Source organism: Arachis hypogaea, chromosome 11 (genome assembly GCF_003086295.3).
Source record: "Arachis hypogaea cultivar Tifrunner chromosome 11, arahy.Tifrunner.gnm2.J5K5, whole genome shotgun sequence".
In the NCBI taxonomy this organism is placed as follows: Eukaryota; Viridiplantae; Streptophyta; class Magnoliopsida; order Fabales; family Fabaceae; genus Arachis; species Arachis hypogaea.
Genome location: NC_092046.1, coordinates 94,744,169 through 94,771,170, shown reverse-complemented (window position 1 = coordinate 94,771,170; position 27,002 = coordinate 94,744,169). Strand labels below are relative to the sequence as shown.

The following is a 27,002-nucleotide window of genomic DNA, read 5'->3' as shown; positions in this document are numbered from 1 at the left end:
CAAATAAATCTTAATTAAACTAAGAAATGACCCGAAATTACTTAAGAAATAAAAAATTTGATCAATGCTTATCAACAGCATCAAGTGAACCTTAATTAACACACAAACGAACCAAAATTATTTTCGTTCTAAAAAAATAGTAAAAAAAATTCAATTATCAACAAAAACACATCGAATTCATTTCTGGATTCAAATGAGCCTCAAATAAACTTAGAAATGAATCAAAATTATTTAAGAAATAAAAAACTTGGTCAATGCTAAACAACAACATCAAGTAAACTTTAGTTAATTCACAAATGAATCCAAATTAGTTCAGTTTTGAACAAGTAGTCAGAAAGATCTAATCATCAACAAAAAGAAATCCAATTCATTCCTGTATCCAAATAAATATCAATTAAACTAAAAAATGAATCGAAATTGCTTAAAGAATAAAAAATTTGATCAATACTTATCAACAGCATCAAGTGAACCTCAATTAACACACAAATGAACAGAAATTATTTTAGCTCTAAACAAACAGTCAAAAAGACTCAATCATCAACAAAAACATATCAAATTCATTTCTGAATCCAAATGAACCTCAAATAAGCTAGGAAATGAACCGAAATTACTTAGGGAATAAAATACTTTGTCAATACTTAACATCAAGTGAACCTCTATTAATTTACAAAAGAATCGAAATTAGTTAAATTTTGAACAAGCTGTCAAAAAGACTCAATTATCAACAAAAACATATCCAATTCATTCCTGAATCCAATTAAAATCTCATTTAAACTAAAAAATGAACCGAAATTTCTTAAGGAATAAAAAATTTGATCAATACTTATCAGCAGCATCAAATAAACCTCAATTAACACACAAACGAACCAAAATTATTTTATTTCTAAACAGTAAAAAAGACACAATCATCAACAAAAACACATCAATTCATTTCTGAATCCAAATAAATCTCAATTAAAAGTAGGAAAAGAAAAAACACAACAGCAATAAAAGAAGGATGATTGAGAGAAATTAACGAAGAATAAGAAGGCACGCGAAGAAGGAGGCGGAAAGTGAATAAGAAGAAGGAAGAACACAAAGAAGAAAAAATGCGAAGCCGAAAATGAAGACGAAGAAGGATGTGTTGCGTTATTGAAACGCACGTGTATACACGGTGTAATGAAAGTGGTTTTTGTTGAATTTGGGCCAACTTGGTTGGACTTAGTTACCAAAAACACTTGGATTATAATAACATTAAGTAACCGTACATACAGAAAAACCTAACCAAATTCGTAAATATCAACAAATAACTAAAGGAACAACGGAAACAACGGAAATGGCAGCCGCATAGCGCTCTTCATCTGCCCACTGCAACGACAAGTTTTGCTCATTTGTCATGGTTGAGACCAAAAAGCCACCAGTGTCTCTACTTTACCCGCCACAGGGTCCCCCTGAACTTGTGTTTGTCAGTTGTGCAGCTTCAGCAAATAAATCAAATAAAATACTTTGTTCTTAGCCTGCAAACACCAAAGGAATCAACCTTAGAATCTACGAAATTAAAGGAAAATCTTTTGATTAAATATAACTGACTAGGCTCGTTCCATAGAGATCCACCATGTTTTCATTGCGGCTACAACTATCCAACTATCTCTGCCTGATAGGGAAAAATCATGGATGTATTATTATCTAATTTGTACCCAACAAGAGTAAAAGTCTATCTAGGCATAACTGGTGTCAACAAATAGTTTTTGTTGGCCAGGCTCAATCTCGTAAGTAATTATGACTGAAAAAAGAACTTCCGGTCAAATCTTCTACCAACTACATTTCAGTATAGCATGGCCAATCTAATAATAACCAAGTCTCATTCTATTAGAAAATGTGGTCAGTGTTAATGAAGAGCTAACCTTTCAGGCACACTCAAGAGTAGAAGTGACACTAAAGCAATATTTCTCATATCGAACATGTGATATGAAAGAAATTACCATTCATTTGGTTAGGTAATGCACCCTCTTGCACTTTCTTTCCCATTCTTTTTACTGCTGCAGCTGAACCATAAACATTGTTAATAATGATACTGAAAAGAGAATCCTCTGTCCACGGATAATTTTAACAAAATGCTGGGTAGCTTTCCTCCTAGAACTATCACACAAAGGGTATGCTAATGCAACTATGCATCATGGTATAGTCACAAGGCAGACCATGCACCTTTATTGCAGACAATCATACCTTTAAATCTTCTTTTCTTATTAGCTCTCCTTCTCTTCCTCTCTTCCTTGGTAAGCTCTGTTTCTTCCTTAATATCACCTTTGCCTTCGAACACCTCCTCCGGAGCCAGCATAGCTGCATCTGAGACAGCCACAGGTGCAATCTGCCCATGGAAAGTGTATCACATTGTAAGACACTAGTAGCTGGAAGAAGCAGAAATTAAATTGATATTGCAAGGTAATAGCTCTTTACTTCTTCCATTGCCAGAGCAGGCACATTAATTTGAACAGACATGTCCTCTATAACCTGCCAAGTTCAACACAAGCCGATTAAGAAGACAAAAAATAGCTAGTGATGTGCATATCTATCAAGGGCAACCTGCAGTATGATATAATACCGGTTTTGGAGCAAAACTGAAATGAGCAAGGGCGTCCAATTTCAGTCCAAGTTTCTTGAATAATACGCTTGCCTGATCACAAATAAAAGGCATTCAATAGAACACATCAGAATTCAGAAAAAAGAAAAATTACCAAGTAATGGAAGCAGAAAATAATGTAAAGCAATTGAGACTTCCACCTGTTGCTTCTGTTCATCTCTGAATGACAATGGTGCAGAAGTGGGGTCCTCCTTCTCAACATACTCTTGCTGTCCACATGCAAAAACAGTAACTAAAGGTCAATTTTTTATGACAAGACATTAAGAATTGAAAATAGCAAAAGAAATACAGACCTCATAAATTTCTGCAAGACCCTTCTTGCTTTTATTGTCATCCTGTAATCATCACCAACATGATTTGCCCAAGTAAGCAACATAAACTAATATAGCTAGATAAGAAGCCGAACTCCATATATTTATTTCAGAAAATGAACGCTTACCAATTCTTTAACTTCCCGTGGCACTTTAGATGGCAATTTAGGAGCTTTTTGGACATCATTAAAATTCCCCTATAATATACAAAAATCCAAATTAAAAAACCACATATATTGTAGACCATTTGCAAATCCCACCAGCTCACTCATTAATGGTTCATAGTCTCTCAATTATCATCTTAAAATACCCAGCTTTTTAGAGATAGTCAATATATTTATCACCATTCAAATATCTGCTTCCACCCTTGTGGAGATAACAAGGTGCGTTATAGTATAAGTCTGAGACCAAATAACTTCAACACATTAACTTACCTCAGTGATCCTTTTCTTGATCATATCCTCAATTGAAGCTGTAACCTCCTCAGTGATTACAGGAGCAGGTCTGACATTATGCTCAAAGTCTAGATCAACCTCCAATGCACTATTCTTGGGTCTCTTTGCAGCAGTTACCTGTTATAGAATCGGGAAAGAATAATCTCATCCATAGATTGACAAAGATGGACTGTAAATTCATTAAACAAAATGTCAGGTTGAATAAGGGGCTCTTGTATTACTTCACCCTGCATAGTCCAGGTTTTCGGCTCTAAGTTAGCTTTCTCCATCTCCTCTATCTTCGAATGAATTTTCTCCAGTTGCTTTTGATGAGTAGAAGCAGTTCCTTTATTCTATATGCACAAATAAAAATTAGAATATAAATTATTTTAAAATTAATCTCATCGTGGATGTGTGTGTTTCTGTGTGTGTATAAAGAATGTTGTACTTGTTTCTTAAATTTCATATCATCATCTTCCTCATCGGAACCTTCAGATTCCTGATGCAATTGAGCTTTCATTTTTTTTGAGTATTTTCCCTTATCTCCAAAGAAGTCTTCATACCTAAAAGGCAATGGACCCAAAAGATAAACTTAGAATACCAATATTATGCAAAACATCTAGATTGGTAAGTCTACCATGATTTCATGGGTTTATTTTTTTTCTCTTATTTCTTTTAATTTTTTCATTCTTTTTTATTATTTTATTAAATAAATGTTACTTTGTTTTCCAAATAAGTGACAAACATACTTCTATCTGGAAGGCACGGTGAGAGCGCAAAGGGTAGTGTGAAGAGTGATACTCTTTAACAGAAAATATGCAGAGGTAACGTAAACTAGAGAAGAGAGATTAGACATGAACTTTGTGAATTCAATGAGCGATACAATTGCATTAAAGTGTATCTTCCCTTTACACTAGAGAGTCTCTATTTATAATAGAAGTCCCCGAAGACATGTTACCCAAGAAATCAGAACAGAAAGCTCAACATCTAACTAACTAATTTGAACTGAAGTTTGTTTACTTGAGACTTTTCTTGAACACTATCTTTACTACTCTCAACAGGTAGGGGAGACAAGTGGCATTTAGTAGTAAGCCGGACTACTGAGCAAGTAACTAAAACCTATTTTGAGATAAAGCAATTTGGAATTTGGACGGGAAATATTTTAGTTTAATTACAATTCGGAAGTGTTATGTAGCACTAGAGGTAGTCCCTTTAGTTACATGCAAGAGATAGATAGATTCAAAGAGTTGCAAAATTGACCAGCAACTGCGAGCCAGTTGCATAATACATGAATGATAACAACACTTGAAGGAAACCATTAAAGCAAATCTATCACAGACAACCCAAAGAATAAATACATGGTAAATAGTGATAAGTTAAATACTGAAACCTAAGCAAGAGTATAAACTGCTCATCCCAACCACAGTGCTCAAGAGTCAAGAAGACACCATAGAAGAGATCCATACCTAAGGATGAAAAATATATAATATCCTACAAAAATTACTAGGCATAAAGGAAATATGGGGCTCCTATGACTCACGAGTTAATGGTAAAGGGCATCAATTAGCTAACTTGATTTCCTTCGGATTCCTCAAGTTGCAATCAAGGTTAATTACAATGTAAATGAAAAGACTCCAGTTCACCTTGATCAAAGTATTTTCAATTTCAGTTTTGCAGATTATTTTTTAAAATAAAAATTCAGTTTTGTAGACTAAAAAGAAAGGGAAATAGAAGGTAAAGGAATCAAAATATTTTCAATTTTGCAGATTTTTCCCTTTTTAATTTTATCCTTTTTTTTTTTTTTTTTTTGTAGATTAAAAAGAAAGGGAATAGAACACTATGCTAACACTCAGCAGCAAATGGAAATTCCATGTTTCACACCCAGCCAGCATGGACTCATGGTCTACCAAGTGCCAACAAACTATTCAGCTTAGAAGAAGCTGATCCAGAATTTACAAACTAGTACCAGACTTGGGTAAACAGGATTAGTTATCATTTAAAATGTGATTTTCTTTGCAATAAATGCAGTCAACGTGGACTAATGCAGGTAAAACAGTTGAAACAAAGGAGAATATATGCATGTAACCTTCAAAGTATGAAGGTAACAAAGTTAACTGACTAATTTTCATCATCATCAGCTAAAGATAATTTGGGTTTTGAGGCTTGATTGCTCCACAAGTTAATCAGGCAATTTATATCATATTGTCAAGTGACAAGCATTAAACATTAAAATAAAACATACTTTATACTTACTAGTTACTACAACAGGTATAGAAGTCCTACCAACTTTTGCCAGATCATGACACAAGAATTTTATTTAGGAATAATGTGGAAAATAGATCATTAAGATTAAATATAGAAATTTAAAGCTTTTATCTGTGCATTTCTTTTGGCCCATTAGTGAAATGACAGATTCAGTTATATCATGATCCAAACCAATCATTTGGGTTCTCATGTAAGGAAAAGAATAAACACCTTGCATTTTCCATGTCCCCTGCTGCATCTTCGCCGCCAAATCCAAACTCAGCATCCTATGTAGACATAATAGAACAAAGTCAGAAACGATTGATCTAAAAACCAATTAAACCAATAAACAAGCAAACCGGATAGGCAGATACCAAGAACTGAACTTTATCAATATGCAGTTAGCAGTAACAATCATTTATGCAACAAATAACAAGATAAATAAACCAACAAAAACCAATAGCTTCCAGACTATATGCATTCTAGCAGCTACACACAGCTCCAAAATTGGCTTGGTTCCAAGATGTAGAATCTATGTTCAATCACCATTTGGCAGGATTACAAGGACTTGGACCTACCTTTTTCTTTATTTAAATTTGTAATACATAATTTTATATAGGACTATCAAAAACTAGTTATCTTGTTAATAACCAATTGCATTTTCTGCCGAATTCTTAATTCAATGTAAAACGGTTTTCAGTGCTGGTTATCCCGTTACAGAAGCGACCCATAGGATTTCACTCTGGCGACTCTCTAAAATTACAGTCATGGTAAAATCTTGGTTTTTTTAATTATCAGTCACCCAGACAGAGAGAATAGAAAACGAAAACTACCCTAATAACACACTAACCTCATCACTTTCCTCCTCCTCCTCCTCCTCCTCCTCATCATCATCATCATCATCTTCAGTGTTTTCCTCATCATCAGCACCCTTCTTACCTCTCGTGTCTTCCTCGGCTTTCTCAAAATTCTCCTCCTCCTTCTCTAGGTACTTAGCCAATTCATCTATCTTCAAGAACTTATCCTCAATTCCACCATCACCAGCTTCACCATCTTCACCTTTCTCCTCCTCATCCTCCCCCTCGCTCTCTTCTTCATTGTCACTCTCTCGACCCTGCTCTTCGTCTTCATCCTCGATATCCATCCCCTCTTCTCCTCCCTTCCCCTCACCTTCTTCATCATCCTCCAATTCCTCATCAAAACCGTCGCTTTCCTCCACCCAATCCTCTCGTTGCTCCTTCTCCACTTTCTTCCCCAAAGGAACCACCTTCAGCTTCGAAATCTCCTCAGGATTTTTGGCAAAGTGCTTCACCTGGCGGCGGAGGGAGGACAGAAGAGGCTGCGATTGGAGATCGATCTGCTGCCATATCTGCTCGGCGTCGAAACCATCGATGAGGAGCTGATCGAGCGGCGATTTCGGACAGAAAGGTCTGAGGGCGGAGAAGAGATGGCGCGACGCCGCACGAGAAGTTTCCGAGAGGGCGGGATTGGGTGCAAGGAATGAAGGTTGGAATGTTGCTATAAGACGCCGTAGGGCTTCTTCGCCGGCGTCTTTTGAGTCTGCCATGGGTGAGTAAGAAGAAAAGTAACCAAAGAATGATGGTGGGGAGTGGGTTTAGGGTTTTAGCGAAGCTAGGAATTGACTAAAAGCCGAAAACTCTGCGTTTCGGCCTTTCGGGGGAAGGAAAAGAATAATTTGGATCGATTTTTTTTTCTTTTTTTTTTTTACCAAAGATAAGAGACTCGAACTCGTAACCTCTTAATTGATTAGGGGAGACTATGTCATTTGAAGTATAACTCATTCGCTTGAATCAATTATTTAAGGGTTTAATTATTCTATAGTTTTTATAATCTACTTATCTATCTATCTACTTAATATACTAAAACTGGATTTTCCCCAACTAATGAAGGTGAGGTGTCGATCTCTCGTGACTCCATTTTCCCTCCAAAATAAATATACTATTCTCTATTTTAAATTATTTTATAAAAAATATCTTTATTATAATTATATTATAATTATACTAATTAAGAACATACCTTCATTATAATTATATCAAATCAATATTTAATGCATTATTAAACTACTTATCAATGATCAATTAAAAATACTTTTAATCATTTTAATAATAATAATAATAATAATAATAATAATAATAATAATAATAATAATAATGTATGATAATGATATGATAATTGCACCAGTTGTGGTAATCATGATAAGAATATTTTATTCTAATCATAAAATGATCAAATCTTATGATATTAATAACGCACATTGATTTTAAATATTTTTAGTTATTTAAATTATATTGATTTTAAAAATATTGATATAATTCTAATTTTTATTCATTATCCAATAATAATAATAATAATAATAATAATAATAATAATAATAATAATAACTTGAAAACCGTATATAAACTATTTCAATTATCCGTGTATCATTATTAAAATTCTATCTACTTATCTATCTACTTAATATACTAAAACTGAGTTTTCTCCCCAACTAATGAAGGTGAGGTATCTCCTCGTGAATTTTTTTCTCCAAAATAAATGTACTATTTTCTCTTCTAAACTTATTTTATAAAAATATCTTTATTATAATTATATTACAATTAACATTTAATAAAAAATGTATAATTATACTAATTTAAGAAAATATCTTTATTATAATTATATAAAATTAATATTTAATGTAGTATTAAATTAATTATCAATAAAAATATTAATATTAATTATTAAATTATTATATTAATTGTATAATACTAATTGTCAATTATTAATTTTTTTAATTATTATTTTTTAATTATTATTTTTAATCAAGCATAATTAATGATGAATTGATACATACATTAATGGTGAAAAATTGATATTGATATTAAATAATAATAATAATAATAATAATAATAATAATAATAATAATTGAAGTTGACGTGGCATGCTTTTGAGAGTATTTCCTGATTTATTTCTTTTAACTCATTAAATTCAATTCATTATAATAAATTAATTATATCAACTTATTAATTTATTAGATATTTGAACATCACATAATTTATTATAATTTATATTAATCAATCATATCAATTACTTTAATTCATTACTTTATAAGACGCATAACAAAATAGATGATTTATTATTTATTCTAATTGAATATAATAAAATAATTATATATTAATTTAGCTAAAAAAATTACTATCTCCTGTATAATTTATTATAGATATTTTTATATAAAATTAATAATTAAAAATTATTAAATATTATTAAATAATCAGCTGTATGTCAATTTTCAATCATCTTACTATATATACATAATTTATCAAATCCTCATAAATTCATTTTTCCTCCAAAATAAAAACATTATCCTCTCTTTTAAATTTATTTTAAAAAATATCTTTATTATAATTATATTACAATTATATTACAATTAATATTTAATAAATAATGTATTATTATACTAATTTAAAAAATATCTTTATTATAATTATATAAAATTAATATTTAATACATTTATAACCTAATTCCTTGATAAAATTAGTATAGAGTTACATAGAAATGGGAAGAACAATTCTTCTGTGTTTCATGTTATAATTTTAATTTTTTATAAATTTATTTTCTCTCTAAAATAAAAATACTATTCTCTCTTTTAAATTTATTTTAAAAAAATTATAATTCTACACTTAATATACGTAACAAATTAAAAAAAATGGCAAGTTAATAGAATCAAATCATATTTCTATAACATATATAATAATGTATATTTTCTATTATATAAAAATTGGATTTCTTCACTTAATGATAGAGCTGACGTAACATTTTTTTAGTGTCTTTCTTAATTTTTTTTATAACTCATTAAATACAATTTATTATAGTAAATTAATTATATCAACTAATTAATTTGATTAAATATTTAAATATCACACGGTTTATTATAATTTATATCAATCAATTAATTATAATTTATTATATCAATCATTTTAATTTATTAAATTATAAGATACATAATAACATAGATGATTTGTTACTTATACTGATTAAATACAATAAATACAGATTAATTTAGTTAAAAAAAATTATTGTCTCTTATGTTTTTTTATTTTTTTTTAATTCATTAAATCCAATCAATTATAATAAATTAATTATGTCAACTAATTAATTCAATCAATTATTTTTTAATTTATTTTTTTGAATTCAATAAATCAAATAAAATCAATTATACTAATTATTTCTATCAACTAATTGATTTGATTAATTCTTAAAAATATTTTTATTTAATTTATTTTATTTATTTATTTAAATACATGAATTATAACTAATTAGTTATTTAATTTTATTAGGATAAATATAAAATTCTATTCCTAATATAAAAATACAAAATTTTATTATTTCTATTTTTATTTTACCACTATAAAAGACCATATATGCTAGAAAAAAATTTATTTGTTTACCAATTACTCTTTCATTGGGTAGCTTTTACAACAATTCTTTTTCTTCCTATGAGGCGTCGTCACAAGAAGGCAACTATCGTGGACACAAACCACCACACACTCTCCAACTTCCGTGCTCATCATTCAACGCAATATTGATATATTATCCATGAAGCATTTATAAATCATGGTGTTATCATGTATGCATAAAAAAAATTCCGTATTTTAACTTAAGTCATTTACATGTTTGTGTGCTATATTGTAGTGTGAAATTACTTTCAATTTGTGTTGTGCAATTATGTTATGGTCTAATTTAAGCTTTTACTTTAGAATTGTATTATAATTTTATTTCATCATTTTCTCTTAGATATCAAGTTGACGTATTTTTATTTATTATTATTGAAATGGATGTGATATAAAATTTACAAAAAAAAATTTCTCACACTCAATTTATTTTATTGTAGTCTTCTATCTCTTCTATTTCTTTTTATTTTCTCAATATACTAAAATTGTATTTTTCCCAAGCTAATGGAAGTGAGGTGTCGATTCCTCATGAATCCATTTTCCCGCCAAGATGAATGCACTATTTTCTCTTCTAAGTTTATTTTATAAAAATATCTTTATTATAATTATACTCTAATTAGCATTTAATTAATAATACATAATTATACTAATTTAGAAAAATATCTTTATTATAGTTATATAAAATCAATATTTAATACATTATTAAACTACTTATCAATTATCAATCAAAAATATTTTTAATCATTTTAATTATATTGATAATAATAATATAATATGATAATTATATGATAAAGGCAGTGGTTATTAATAACCAATTTATATTTCTCTAAATAAATTTATTTTAGAAAAATATATTTATTATAATTATACTAATTTAAGAAAATATCTTTATTATCTCTGTATTCTATTCTATTCTATTATATAGAAATCGAATTTTTGCACTTAATGATGGAACTGATGTGGCACGCTCTTTAGGTGTTTACTGATCTATTTCATTTAATTCGTTAAAGCAAATCAATTATAATTAACTAATTATATCAATTAATTAATTTGATTAAACATTCAAATCTCACCATTTATTATAATTTATATGAATTGATTAATTATAATTAATTATATTAATTAATTAATTTGATTAATTATATTAATTATTTAATTTAATTGGAGTAAATATCAAATTATTTAATAAATAATAAATATGATAACAAAATATATGAATTAATTTAATTAATTTATTTTTTTCAATACCATCTATTTATACAAGATCAAATGTTTTTTACTCATTCCCTCTCTTTTTTTCTTTCCCTCTCTCCCTCCCTCCCCCTCTTTCTCATATTTAGGGTACAATTTTTATAATTTATTTAATTTTTATTTCTTTTATATTTATTTATCTCCCTCTCTCCCTCTCCCTCTCTCTCATGTTTAGCGTACAATTTTTGTAATTTATTTAATTTTTTTCTTTTATCTTTATTTATACATTTCACTTTTTTTATATATTTTTTAAATTTTTTGTGTATTTTAATTGCTTATTATTAGGCGCATACTTTTTTTTTCTTTTAGCTTCTCATTAACCAAAAAGATATGTCATCTTTATGTTGTTTTTAAATAATTTTACTATAATTTTGTTTTATAATTTTAATATAGATATTGTCTTTTTTTGTAATTCACAATTAATATATACATTGTTCGTGTATGTGATTTATATGTTAATATTTTTATTGATTCTCTTTATTATTATTTTCTTGTGTCTCTTTGTTGTTCTTTATTTTAGTTATATTCATTGATTTCTCTGTATTGATGCTCTTTTTATTTGAAATATCGTGACAATTTAGAGTATATGTTGTGACTCATGTGATATTTGTTAATTTGGTGTATCTTTTTAGATGGTTTATGTTATAATGTGTTTAGGGAGTTGACTTAAAATTATAATATGATATATAAATTTATAATAAGTGTAATAACCCGTGCCATGTACGTGATAAGATTGAAATTATAATTTTAAGTTGTTTTGTTAAAATTAATTTGAATTATAATAATTTGATTAATAAAAAAGTAACATGTTATGCATTGTTCGTTTTTCTCTTAATTTAGTGTTAAGTGTATCAATTCTAAAAGAATTATTAATTGATTTTAGTAATCTACTTTTTTCAATAAATCAGACATATATACCCAATGTGACCATAAATAATCTAGTAATACTTTTCACCAACAAATTTTTATATATTTTTTACCGTGAAATAAGAACATATCAAAATCAGCTTAAAATGAACAATAAATTATTAGAGAATTCTAATGCACAAAGTTCTCTAATAAATAATAAATAATTTAAAACCACTAATATTTAGTTAATACATCATATGCTAATACTAAGAGTATTTTCTAAAAAAGATATATTCGTAAAAATAGATATAATATGATTACAAATATAACATAAACAAATATGTTAAATAAAAAGTTAAACCAACATGCTTACCAATACCTTTATTTAATTTTGTAAATTGGAGAATAAGTATATATTCGATTGTTTGGTGATCACATAAATAATTGAATTGTAAATTGATCTCACAGTGTGTACCTTATTTTTTTCTCACCTTCTCTAAATAAAAGCAAGAATTAAGTGAAATAAGTAGTAGTATATAATGAAAAAGATAAAATATTTTGCATATGTATAGATAATTGTTACAAAATAAAATCTTATTATGAAATATTAAAATTTCACATACTCTAAATCATGAAGATCAACCACAATGTAATGGTCACTTCTTCCTATTTTTTATCATGATATAATAAGCTCTTTTTTTTCGGTCAAGAATCCAATAACATCTAATAGAAAAAATAAATTAAAAGTATCAAATTAAGGACAAAGAAATGAATAACATAATAAATTACTTATAAATTAAAAAAATTATCAATTTATTTATATTAAACGATAAAACTAACAATATATTAATAAAATGGTATACCTTTAAAAAAGTCGCAATACAATTTTAAACATTTGCATAATTTAAAACCATTAATATTTATTTAATACACCATATGCTAATACTAAGAGTATATATTTTCTAAAAAGATATATTCGTAAAAATATATATAATATGATTAAAAATATAACATAAATAAATATGTTAAATAAAAGGTAAACCAATATGCTTACGTATAAAAGCAAGAATAAGTAATATTAAAATAAGTATGTATTTGGTGATTACGTAGATAATTGAATAATTGAGTTATAAATTGATCTCATAGTATGCACTTTATTTTTTCTTATTTCTAAATAAAAGCAAGAATTAAGAGAAATAGATAGTAATATATAATAAAAAAGATAAAATATTTTGCATATGAATAGATAATTGTTACAAAACAAAATCTCATTGTGAAATATTAAAATTTCACATACTCTAAATCATGAAAATCAACCACAATGTAATTGTCACTTCTTTCTATTTTTGATCATGATATAAGCTCTTCTTTTCCAGTCAAGAGTCCAATAACATCTAATTAAAAAATAAGAATTAAAAGTATCAAATTAAGGACAAATAAATAACATAATAAATTATTTATAAATTAAAAAAATTTACCAATTTATTTTATATTAAACGATAAAACTAACAATATATTAATAAAAGGATATACCTTTAAAAAAGTCGCAATACAATTTTAAACGTTTGCAAAAATAAACTATTAAAATTTATATTATCGATAAAATGATGCTATTATATAATTTCTTGGTAAAAATTAAAATAAAAAAAAACAATTTTGTATAGATCAATACAAATTAACTACGCACCAAATAAGTTGGATTGTTCATTTGTTTGTTTCAATATATCAGTATGAGCAAGAAAATTGAAATAATTGTCAGGAATTTTACGATCATCGACCGTATTTATTATACGTGACTCCTTCTTAAAAGTTATTCTACACACGTGTACAGTCGAAAATAATTAGCCAATATTTTTAATGGAGATACTTGTTACAATTAGGTGAAAATTATGCCATTATATTTTATTAACCTTTATGATTAATTCAATGGAGATACTTGCTCAATATATATGTTATCTATATTAATTATATGCCAATATTTTTAGAAAAGAACTAAAAGAGGAGATATATAAATATATATAATATTATTGCTATATAGGAAGCAGATATAAATTGCTACATTCTTTTTTATTATATTATACAACTTAAAATTATAGTATCATGTTACTATTAATTGTAGATACTTGCTACAATTATATCAAATTTAATTATGACTCTAAATAAATAAAATATATAACAATCAATTTTTTTTACATTCAATATTTTATTATAAATATAAAAAGTAAAACAATTAATGAATGAAAATAGGAGTAGAAAATAAAACATATTAATTAAAATTTAATTTGTTAAATAATTAATCTTGTGTCCATTCAATATAATTTTACAAAAATGTTATGAATCTCAACTTTTTTATACCATAAAAGAGATACTATATGTAGCTTTTAGTAGTATAAAAATAATTATAAAATCAATTATTGATATTGATATCAATCACAATTTATTATCGATACCCTAATCCTTTCTAAAATATGTTTAACTTTTTTAAAATACAATGCATGTACCGTCTAAACCTTTATTATTATTATTATTATTATTATTATTATTATTATTTGTTACGGATCTGGGCCACAGATCCCGAGCCCGAGGTTAGACCCGAACCCGGTTTTCCGGGTCCGACCCGCCTCTCTCTCTTCTAGAAGGCCCAAAAACCAGCCATCTAGAACTCTTAACCGACTTTCAAAATCAAACGCCTCCCTTATCTTAGCCAAATAAGATAAGATAAGATATTCACCATCACCTATAAATAGAGGACCCACGTCCCTCCAGGTATTCATTCATCCCTCACACCTTCTACCTCTTAGATCCATTCTGACTTGAGCGTCGGAGTATCTTTGCAGGTACCTCCCCCCATTGCTCCAGTCAAGTGATCCGGCATCTGCCTCGACCCGCAAGTTTTCGATCCATCTCTCAACCCGTACCGGAGACATCCAGTACATTGGCGCCGTCTGTGGGGAACTTGCGCCGACTAAGCCGGAATGGGGGACGTACTGGAAGAAGCCTTCTCAAGCCGGGAGGACTCTCAACCAAAGAATCCGACCCCAGGGCACCAAGAGGTCACAAACCAGGGAAGGATAGCAAGTATTGTCCACCATACAAACGATCATATCATCACAGAACTGCGACGCCCCGAGAAAACGGGGGATAAAGCGGCACAAATCATCCAAGATCTCTGCCTTCGGGTCCAGGAACTCGAAGGAAAATTGGCCACCAAGGAAAGACACAACAACGAACACGGAAGCCACGCAACTTCCAGGTCAAAATCTCGCCACGGCAGATCGCCGACTTGGTGACACGATAGAAGAGACGGTCGCAGCACCTCGCGCACCCATGGGAGAGAGAAATCACCAGAACGGCGATACAGCAAAAGACACAACCGCAGCACTTCCCGAGACCTGAGTCGTCAGCACGACTCGGACGAAGATCGGCGCCACCGAGATACTAAACGCACAAGAAACGACCACACAATAATGGGAGCTACTCCTTTCACAGAAAGGATCTTAAGAGCAAAACTCCCTAAAGGTTTCGACAAACCCACCAACATGAAGTACGACGGAACCAAGGATCCCCAAGAACATCTAACGGCCTTCGAGGCCAGGATGAACTTAGAAGGAGCGGCCGACGCGGTCCGATGTAGGGCCTTCCCAGTAACCTTAGCAGGGCCAGCAATCAAGTGGTTCAACGCCCTCCCAAACGGATCCATAACCAGCTTCCACAACATCTCCCGAAAATTCATGGCCCAATTCACAACTAGAATCACCAAAGCCAAACACCTCATCAGCCTACTAGGGGTCACCCAGAAACAAGACGAATCCACAAGGAAGTACCTCGACCGCTTCAACGATGAATGCCTAACGGTCGACGGACTCACGGATTCCGTTGCAAGCCTCTGCCTAACCAACGGGCTCATGAATGAAGATTTTCGCAAACACCTCACCACCAAACCAGTGTGGACCATGCACGAGATCCAGAACGTCACCAGAGATTACATCAATGACGAGGAAGTCAGCCAGGTCGTCGTCGCCAATAAACGGAAACACGGCAACACCCAGCACGGCAGCTCGGCGCCCTGACATAACCCACCACCCAGAGAAAATCAGAGGGACCACCCTAAGCCAACAAACGCCAACCGACCGCCCAGAATCGGCAAGTTCTCTAATTACACACCCCTGACAGCCCCAATTACCGAGATATACACCAAATAGCGGACAGGGGTATCATTCCAAAAGCTCGGCAACTGAAAGAAAGAACGGGCGGCAGCAAAACCTTTTACTGCGACTACCACCGAGGATACGGGCACAGAACACAAGACTGTTTTGACCTCAAGTGTAATACCCGGTCTAACCGAAATTAATTAAATAATAAGTTAAATAAGAGCGAATATGGTTGGAAGATTTGGCAATTGGAATTTGATAATTCAAATATGATATTTGGATTCAGTGAATTTTTCCGAGTCGGAAAACATAGTTTTCTGCGTAAAAGCACGCAGTGGAATTTTGACCGGCAGTACCGGCTGAGATCTGTCTGGTACTACAGCTGAGGAAATTGATTATGGGTAAATAATATTAATAAATGAGGAACTATAATTAGGGAAGGTAGAAATATTTAAAGTGCAATTTAGAGCGCTAATCTTAAAGATTTTGGCCCAAAATTGGACCAATGGGCAAAAATAAGTGAACCGGGCCTAAGTGGGCCCAAGACCCAACATATATAAACATTAGTTATGAGCATTTCAGCTCATTTTGCCCTAAAGAAGGGGTGTTGGGCGCTGAAATTGGGAAGAGAGAAGAGAAGAGAGAAAACCTAACTCTCTTTGATCTTCAAACCACCATAACTTGAGCTACGGAGCTCCGATTGACGAGCCGTTTGCGGCCACGCGTCGCTCTTCTCATCCTCTACAATTCTATCTAAGTTTTGTGGTGAGTCTTCCATTCATCTCTGCCCAGTTTTCGAAATTCCTCACTGTTACACGTTTTTAGGTAATTAGTGTTGAAATCTTGTGATTTTGGGTGTTTAGGGATACTCCAACATGGATTCTAAGTGGGTTCTATCCCTACTTCATATGGGCTGAGATAAGAAGTGCTCAAACCCTTGTGACTTGTCATTTTTATGAGCCCTAGGTTGATGTATGTATGTGATATTGGTTATGTTAGTGTATTTGGTGATGTTGGTGCACAATTGGGAGATTGGTATTGCTTGAGGAGCTTTGGTGAGGCTTGGAGCTAAGGTTGGTGAAGACTTCCAAAGAAGAGGCTCAATTGGTTTGGTTACAAGAGGTACGGTTTAAGTTTTATTTAAGTACCGTGTGTTGTGATGAGAATTCCTAGGCTAGATGCCCCTAGGATTAAGTTTGGATTGTGTAAATGGTTGGTGCTAATATGCATAGTTGGTATGTAATGTGAATTAATGATTTGGGTTGAGAATTGTGTGGCCTTGTATGCTTGGTGTATTGAGAATTTGATGTACTGGGTAATGAGTATTGATTTGTGGTTTATGCATTTAAATTATGATATTGGGCCGGAGGCCGTGGATTTTGGGTCGGAGGCCGAAAAAAGGTAAGAAAGGTAAGTTGATGTGTGCATTGTATGATGACACAAGTGATTGGAAGAATTTCAGATAATGAATATATGAATGATTGGGTTGGTTATTGAATAATAAGGTTTGAGGAGTTGAGGTGTGGGATTTGGTAAATTTGGGTGCAATTATATAGATGAGGTATGTTTGGTTTTGGTTGAGATATATTATATGGTCATATATGTGATTATGATTATTGATGCCTTGATGGTATGATGATGCATTAGAGATATGTTTGTCGTGATATATGCTTGAGGAATGATTAAGGTTGATTTGTGGGTGAAGCCACGTGATAGTGAGTACGATATTGATTATGTATAATGATGGTTGATTGGAAATAGTGTTGTTGAAATTTGGCATGAGAAAGAGTATATGATATGTAAATGTGTTTGAGTTTGAGAAAGTGTCAACGTGCGAGTTGAGGAGGCTTGATGTTGATTTTGGTATATTTTGATTGATTTCAAAGAAAAGGCTGAAATTGGCATGTTTTGATTGATTTTGAAAAGCGTTGAAAATGGCTTGTTTTGAAAATGGCACTTTGTGGTTTTGTATGGAAACATGGTTTTGGGGCATACTTTGACGGGACATAACCTGGACTACGGATCTCTGTTTTCTGCCAAATCTGTTTAGAAATGAAATTGGATCCGGGATGTCCATGCCGTTCGAAGGACGGGTGAAAAATGATTTAAAATGAGAGAGTTATGTCCGTCGGAAGATTGGGGGTTGAATCTGTAAATTCTGCAGCTTTTAACTTAGAAAATTTTTAGCAGAACGACCCTACGCGCGTAGGCGCACCTGGCGCGTGCGCGCCGTTCTTCCAGAAAGCACCATCCACGCGTGCGTGTGGTGTGCGCGGGCGCGTCGATGCGCTGTACCAAATGCCCAGCTATTTTCCAGAGAGTTGTGCCAGGGTCGTGCCAGTTTTGTGCCTGGGCGCAAGAGCACCCACGCGTACGCGTGGCTGACGCTTGCGCGCTGTTTGGATATTTTTCAACCCGCGCGTTCGCGCGTATGACGCTTGCGCGTCGATGAGTTTTTGGCCATCCACGCGTGCGCGTGGAGTGCGCGTACGCGTGGCCCTGTTTTCATGCCAAAGTTGATTTTTGAGTTTTTAAAGCCAAACCTCATACTTTTAAGCCTCCGATCTCACCCCTTATGTATCAAATCATTATGGTATGCCTAGCAATGAGGAAGGAGCTAGGGGATGTGGTAACTTGCGAGTGAAGCAAGGGAAAAGGATATGATCAATGATGATCAGATATGATTATATGAGATATGGAGGATGGCGGTGGAAGTACCGTGTATGCCATGAGCCGAAGGGCTATATTTGTTGATAAATGGTTGGTTCTTGATTGGACCATGAGCCGGATGGCTGAGTTCTTGCCGGATACGGCGGAGCCATGTTGATAAATTGGCTAGTTCTGGATTGAACTGTGAGCCGGGTGGCTGAGTTATTGCCGAGTTATGGCAAAGCCATTATGGATTATGGCTGAGTATAAAGGCATATATGATAAATTAACGAATATGATAAATGAATAATGATGAAAAATGTTGAATGTAAGCATGCTTGTGTTTTCTCTCTGGTTGTAAGGGTGACAGGGCACCGATACCCTCTAATGGCGACAGGGCGCAAATACCCTCTAATGGTGACAGGGCGCAGATACCCTCTAATGGCGACAGGGCGCAGATACCCTCTAATGGCGACAGGGCGCAGATACCCTCTAATGGTGACAGGGCACATATTCCCTCTAATGATATTAATACGCAACAGAGAGACTGTGCCCAGGTTAGCTACCGGACATGTCGGGTTGGCTTGATAACCGACAGATGATATCATCAGCCATAGGGCAGGCATTCATCATTTGCATATGTTTGAATTGTTTGGGTTTGCCTATTTGTTTTGGATTTCTACATTATATATGCTAAGTTACCTGATTATGTGCTACTTGTTCTACTTGTACCCTAATTGTGTATTACTTGCCTGTATTGCTTGTGTTTGTACAACTGAGAGGCCCCTCATGTTGGTGTCGGTGGAGGTTGAGGGCTGTTCTTGATGAGATGAATTGATGATGCGATTGCATGATGATGGTGATCATTAGTTGAGATGATTTGAGCTCCCTGGGTAGACGCAGTGATGTGGTTTCACTAGTTCCAGGGAGGGCATGATATATTGATATAGAATTGCTGAGACAGCACGACTGATGATGGCTTTGTTTATGATTCTGAAATCTGATTCGTGGGAGAGTCAGCGAGTTTGGAGTCATATGAGATGTGATCTAGATTTAGTATTCCCTTACGACAGATGCCTATTTATAGATTAGTGAGAATCTAGGCTGGATACTTGGTGAAAAGGAGTTTAGGATGCTTGGTGAGTTTTTATTGCAGTGCATTGTATTTATTTGGCACTTTTACCGTACTGGGAACCCATGGGCCCGGGGTTCTCATTCCGTATATATCTCTTGTTTTTCAGATATAGGTCCAGGTGCTCAGAAGTGAGTTGTAGGTCGTCTGAGAGACGGCGAAGATCTTTATTTCCTCTACTTTGTGTTTGATTAGAATCTCTCCACCTATGTTTTGAAAAGATTATATTATGTATTGAACTCTTTTAGAACTTGCCTATAGAGGCTCTTATGTTTCCTTTGGGAGAGATTAGGATATACTATTGTCATCTACTTTCATACTGTACCCTAGCCGGCCTAAACTTCGCGGGTCACGACTAGTGGCTATTTACTTATGTTATATATATCTATCTGTTATCTATCTCTTAATCTCCTCTACGCCTTGTCCGTATATCGTTTTCGGCTTCACGGTTTATCTTTTGTTGTCGAAACGTGAGTGATACGTCTTCACGATTTTATTTCTACTCTTTTCAGGCTTCTCGATTAATACTCTTTTCGAAATTACCTATATTTATATATTAAAAATCCACCTGAGAGTCGTACCACCGTAATATCATTGACTTATGACTCGAGCATAAGGATTTGAATATTAGGGTGTTACATTATGGTATCAGAGCAGTTCGTCCTCGTGAGCCTGAGGGATGGAACTGCTTATGCTTCAATGCATACTCTGAGTCTATGCCTGTGCTAGTTAGGGTATCTAACCGATACATCTAGCATGAAGTCCATGAGTGTACTTTTGGTACTTTGAAGCACTATACTTCCGATATTGAGACTGATCAACTTGATATCGATTGTTTGGTGTGTATAGGAACCAGATGGCGCCTCGTGGACCTGGTCGGGGACGTAAGAGAGATCGTACTAGTACTCAGGAACCGAAAATCAACCCGAATAACCCAGTAAACTTTATGGCGGTGTTGGAGAATATGGCTGCTACTATGCAGGCCACTGCGGAGGCTCTTGGGCAACAGATAAACAATAATGGCAATGGCGGAAGTGGAGCTCAGGGCCCGATGACACTGGCAACTTTCTTAAAGGTTAATCCACCTAAGTTCAAGGGAACCACTAATCCGACTGAAGCTGACACCTGGTTTCAGGCCATGGAGCGAGCATTGCAAGCGCAGTTGGTGCCTGAAGAACAGTGTGTTGAATTTGCTACCTATCTGCTCACGGGGGAAGCATCGCATTGGTGGCAAGGGGCCCGACGTCTCCTGCAGCAGGGGAATGATCCTATCACCTGGGGTACCTTCCAAGTGGAATTTTATAAGAAGTACTTCCCGAATTCTGCTAGAACGGTCAAGGAACTTGAATTACTGCAGCTGAAGTAGGGTACAATGTCCGTATCTGAGTATACGGATAAATTTGAGGAGTTATTCAGGTTTTCTCGTATGTGTCAAGGAACCCCAGGAGACTTCGAGGAATGGAAGTGTATTAAGTATGAGGGAGGACTTCGAAGTGAAATCCTGAGCTCCGTTGGACCGATGGAGATTAGGGTCTTCTCCGAACTTGTGAACAAGAGCCATATTGCTGAAGAATGTGTGAGGAAGGCTGTTGAGACGAAGAATGACCGTCAGGAGTCCTACCGCAGAGAGCACAATCAGGAATACCCAACAAGGGGTCAAGAGTTTAAGAGAAGAGGATACCCACAACGTCTTCCCCAAAGGCGAAATGACCTTGCGACAAATAAGAATTCCCAAGGAAAAGGTAGGGAAAAGCAAATAATGGTTGTTTCAGATGTTTTGAGCTATCAGAGATGTGGAGGTCATCACCCAAATAGACCGTGTCATTATGGTTCGGGTTTGTGTTACAATTGCGGAAAGCTAGGACATTTGGTCAGAGATTGCCCATATCGGAAGGACCGGGAGACTGCCAGGTCTGATTTTCGTACCTGAGGTAATAAGAAAACTGATAACTTAATTCTTTACCACTTTAGATAATGCTGAAGGCTGGTATTCACTCATAATACATGGTCGAATGAAAAATTATGATCTGTTCTAGATAACCCTAAGTTATCTTAATAGAAGGTTTGGTGAGCATAAGTGATTAGGTAGGCCTTTAACGGAAAGCAACCTCAGAGTGGAATGACTGGTGGGCGATGTCAAAGCCATCATCCGGGAACTCCGTGTCGAGGTGGATTGGGACTTTGCTATGGTTGTAGAGGAGTTGGACACGTGTCCTGGAAATGTCCTAAGAAGGTCAACCGGAATACTACCAAGGGCCAACAACAAGGTCGTGTGTTCACTACAACAACGGGTGATACCGTTAGATCCGACGGTTTGGGAATTGGTAATCGAAAGATCGGTAACAACGTGTTAAAAGTACAATTAAGTTGGTATGTGGTTTTGGCTCTCATAGATAGAAATCTAGTGAATGCCAGTCATGCTAAGTTGTGGTTGTGAGGAAGTAAGTGATAGAACTCGTACTAGACGAGAGATCAGAATAAAGCAGCGGAAACTTGTGGAAGCAGTAACACAGGATAGCTACGAATAAGAGCTGTAAAAGTTTACTATAGTATCTTATGTTTGAATACTAGAAGGGTTAAGCGGGTTACTGCAAGTAATGATCCCCAATAGTTGGAATTGATTGCGGCTGCGAGCTTTGATGGTTCTAAAGCGGATGAGGAAATTATCATTGATGCATAATTGGATTTAGATGATGAGAGAGTGCAAGTTGTCGTGTTTGAGAGATGAGTACCATGATGTTTGGTCATAGTGACCTTGGAATTAGATTGAGATTTATAATGATTGGTTTTGAAAGACGAATGTGAAAACCACTAAATTGGAATGCTGATGCGGTACTGAGATTGGTTTAAGGGAACCCGTGACGGGTGGTAAACTCCAATTTTTGGGGAGGTACTGTTGAAAATTTTTCCCAAGAAATTGAAAGAGCGTTGGTTATGGTTTTGAGGATGATTTTTGATATGAGTAACGTTAACAAAAGAGATGTATCTCGAATGCTTTTATAGATTATTAAAGGAAAGCGGATTCTTATAATTTTGTTAAATTGTTATTTCAAACTCATTTGCTTCCCAGAAATGAAAGGGGTTTTTGATTGATGAGTCAGAGGCTTTATAACAGCAAGTCATGTGGAAATTCGAGGGTTTGAGAATAAGAAAGTAAGTTTGGAGTTTATGCTTGGAGTTGAGCTGTGATTAGTGGTAATTGGCTTGGCAGAGAGAGAGGATAGTGATGGAGTATCATTAAGGTGTGGTGATGATCTTTGATTGATTATAGTGATGGGGGACGATGGCTGTGATTAACGACGATGGTAATATTATTGATGACATGATTTGAGATTTAATAGGGTGAATTGATGAGACGATAAAAGTAAGGAATGAGACTATTGATCGGCGTTGGACAAATGACCGAGAACCTCAAATATAGAAAAATCAGAGCACGGCAACGGAAGCGCACAGAATAAAAGGACCTTGGGACTGTTATGCGTTGGATATAGAGGCAGACTACGCTCGCGTACTCGCAGTGATGGATGGAATTTTCGAGGGCGAAAATTTCTGTTAGGGGGGTAGAATGTAATACCCGGTCTAACCGAAATTAATTAAATAATAAGTTAAATAAGAGCGAATATGGTTGGAAGATTTGGCAATTGGAATTTGATAATTCAAATATGATATTTGGATTCAGTGAATTTTTCCGAGTCCGAAAACATAGTTTTCTGCGTAAAAGCGCGCAGTGGAATTTTGACCGGCAGTACCGGCTGAGATCTGTCTGGTACTATAGCTGAAGAAATTGATTATGGGTAAATAATATTAATAAATGAGGAACTATAATTAGGGAAGGTAGAAATATTTAAAGTGCAATTTAGAGCGCTAATCTTAAAGGTTTTGGCCTAAAATTGGACCAATGGGCAAAAATAAGTGAACCGGGCCTAAGTGGGCCCAAGACCCAACATATATAAACATTAGTTATGAGCATTTCAGCTCATTTTACCCTAAAGAAGGGGTGTTGGGCGCTGAAATTGGGAAGAGAGAAGAGAAGAGAGAAAACCTAACTCTCTTTGATCTTCAAACCACCATAACTTGAGCTACGGAGCTCCGATTGACGAGCCGTTTGCGGCCACGCGTCGCTCTTCTCATCCTCTACAATTCTATCTAAGTTTTGTGGTGAGTCTTCCATTCATCGCTGCCCAGTTTTCGAAATTCCCCACTGTTACACGTTTTTGGGTAATTAGTGTTGAAATCTTGTGATTTTGGGTGTTTAGGGATGTTTTCATTAGTTTTTATGTTAAATTCACATTTCTGGAATTTACTATGAGTTTGTGTGTTTTTCTGTGATTTTAGGTATTTTCTGGCTGAAATTGAGGGACTTGAGCAAAAATCAAATTGCGTTGGAAAGTAGATATCCAGGGCTTTCCAGCAATGTATAATAGTCCATACTTTGGCCGCGTTTAGACGACGTAAAAGGGCGTTGAACGCCAGTTCTATGCTGCTGTCTGGAGTTAAACGCTAGAAACAAGTCACAAACCAGAGTTGAACACCAGAAATACATTACAAGCTGGCGTTCAACTCCAGAAAGAGCCTCTTCACGTGTAACATTCAAGCTCAGCCCAAGCACACACCAAGTGGGCCCCGGAATTGGATTTATGCATCAATTACTTACTTCTGTAAACCCTAGTAACTAGTTTAGTATAAATAGGACTGTTTACTATTGTATTAGACATCCTGGATTGTATTTTTGATCCTGTGATCACGTTTTGGGGGCTGGTCATTTGGCCATGCCTGGACCTTTCACTTATGTATTTTTCAACGGTAGAGTTTCTGCACTCCATAGATTAAGGTGTGGAGCTCTGTTGTTCCTCAAAGATTAATGCAAAGTACTACTGTTTTTCTATTCAATTCAACTTATTCCTCTTCTAAGATATTCATTCGCACTTCAACATGAATGTGATGATCGTGACAGTCATCATTATTCCCTATGAACACGTGCCTGACAACCACCTCCGTTCTACCTTAGATTGAATGAGTATCTCTTGGATTTCTTAATCAGAATCTTCGTGGTATAAGTTAGAACCCATGGATGGCCATTCCTGAGACCCGAAAAGTCTAAACCTTGTCTGTGGTATTCCGAGTAGGATCTGGGAAGGGATGGCTGTGACGAACTTCAAACTCGCGAGTGCTGGGCGTAGTGACAGACGCAAAAGGAGGGTGAATCCTATTCCAGTATGATCGAGAACCTCAGATGATTAGCCATGCCGTGACAGAGCATTTGGACCTTTTTCACAAGAGGATGGGATGTAGCCATTGACAACGGTGATGCCCTTACAGAAAGCTTGCCATGAAAAGGAGTAAGACTGATTGGATGAAGACAGCGGGAAAGCAGAGGTTCAGAGGAACGAAAGCATCTCTATACACTAATCTGAAATTCTCACCAATGATATACATAAGTATCTTTATCTTTATTTTCTATTTAGTTATTTATTGTTTATTTTCGAAAACTCCATAACCATTTGATATCTGCCTGACTGAGATTTACAAGGTGACCATAGCTTGCTTCAAGCCGACAATCTCCGTGGGATCGACCCTTACTCACGTAAGGTTTATTACTTGGACGACCCAATGCACTTGCTGGTTAGTTGTATCGAAGTTGTGAATGAAAAAAGATATATTAAACTCTACAAAATTGACCTGATCACCTGTGTGGCTCCATGAGAGCCCACTGTCAAGCTATTGACATTAAAGAAGCGCTTGTTGGGAGGCAACCCAATTTTTATTTATCTAATTTTTTTTTCTTGTTCTTTCATGTTTTATTAGGTTCATGATCATGTGGAGTCACAAAATAAATATAAAAATTGAAAACAGAATCAAAAACAGCAAAAGAAAAATCACACCCTGGAGGAAGAACTTACTGGCGTTTAAACGCCAGTAAGAAGCATCTGGCTGGCGTTCAACGCCAGAACAGAGCATGGTTCTGGCGCTGAACGCCCAAAATGGGCAGCATCTGGGTGTTTGAACGCCAGAATTGCACCCTGGAGAAGAGCTGGCGCTGAATGCCCAGAACAAGCATGGTTCTAGCGTTCAACGCTAGAAATGGGCAACAAATGGGCGTTCAACGCCCACAACAAGCACCAATCTGGCACTGAACACCCAGAGTTGTGTGCAAGGGCATTTTGCATGCCTAATTTGGTGCAAGGTTGTAAATCCTTGAACACCTCAGGATCTGTGGACCCCACAGGATCACCTTAGGATCTGTAGACCCCACAGGATCCCCACCTACCTCCACTCACTTCTTCTCACCCCTCTTTCACCAATCACCTCAATCTCTCTTCCCTATCACCAATTCACCACTCACATCATCCACTCTTCCCCATAAACCTACCTCATAAACTCTACCTACCTTTAAAATTCAAAATCAATTTCCCACCCAAAACCCACCCTTATGGCCGAACCTTACCCCCTTCCTTTCCCTATATAAAGCCCTCAATTCTTCTTCATTTTCACACAACACAACCCTCTCTTCCCCTTCTTAACCGAATACACCCCTCCCCCCTCTCCTCCATATTTTTTTCTTCTTCTTCATCTATTCTTTCTTCTCTTGCTCGAGGGTGAGCAATATTCTAAGTTTGGTGTGGTAAAAGAATAAGCTTTTTGTTTTTCCATTACCATTGATGGCACCCAAGACTGGAGAATCCTCTAGAAAAGGGAAAGAAAAGACAAAAGCTTCCACCTCCGAGTCATGGGAGATGGAAAGATTCATCTCCAAAGCTCATCAAGACCACTTCTATAATGTTGTGGTCAAGAAGAAGGTGATCCCCGAGGTCCCTTTCAAGCTCAAGAAGAATGAGTATCCGGAGATCCGACATGAAATCCAAAGAAGAGGTTGGGAAGTTCTAACAAAACCCATCCAACAAGTCGGCATCCT

General features: G+C 34.6%; 1 protein-coding gene across 2 annotated transcripts; it reads right to left on the bottom strand.

The window, feature by feature from the left end:
• Positions 1-1,156: 1,156 nt before the first annotated feature.
• Positions 1,157-7,306, bottom strand: LOC112722303 (M phase phosphoprotein 10). 2 transcript variants are annotated; one of them, XM_025773284.3, is made up of 13 exons: positions 6,460-7,306; positions 5,841-5,896; positions 3,814-3,928; positions 3,608-3,718; positions 3,366-3,503; positions 3,060-3,128; positions 2,914-2,955; positions 2,761-2,829; positions 2,582-2,653; positions 2,437-2,490; positions 2,206-2,347; positions 1,962-2,024; positions 1,157-1,496 (listed from the first exon to the last, which is right to left on the bottom strand). In XM_025773284.3, exons 1-13 carry the CDS (start codon positions 7,174-7,176, stop codon positions 1,492-1,494), a joined length of 1,653 nt encoding a protein of 550 aa, XP_025629069.1. In that variant the 5' UTR covers positions 7,177-7,306; the 3' UTR covers positions 1,157-1,491. The 2 variants fall into 2 exon arrangements, with proteins under 2 accessions (XP_025629069.1, XP_072063138.1); XM_072207037.1 differs by having other exon boundaries at positions 1,962-2,018.
• Positions 7,307-27,002: the final 19,696 nt, after the last annotated feature.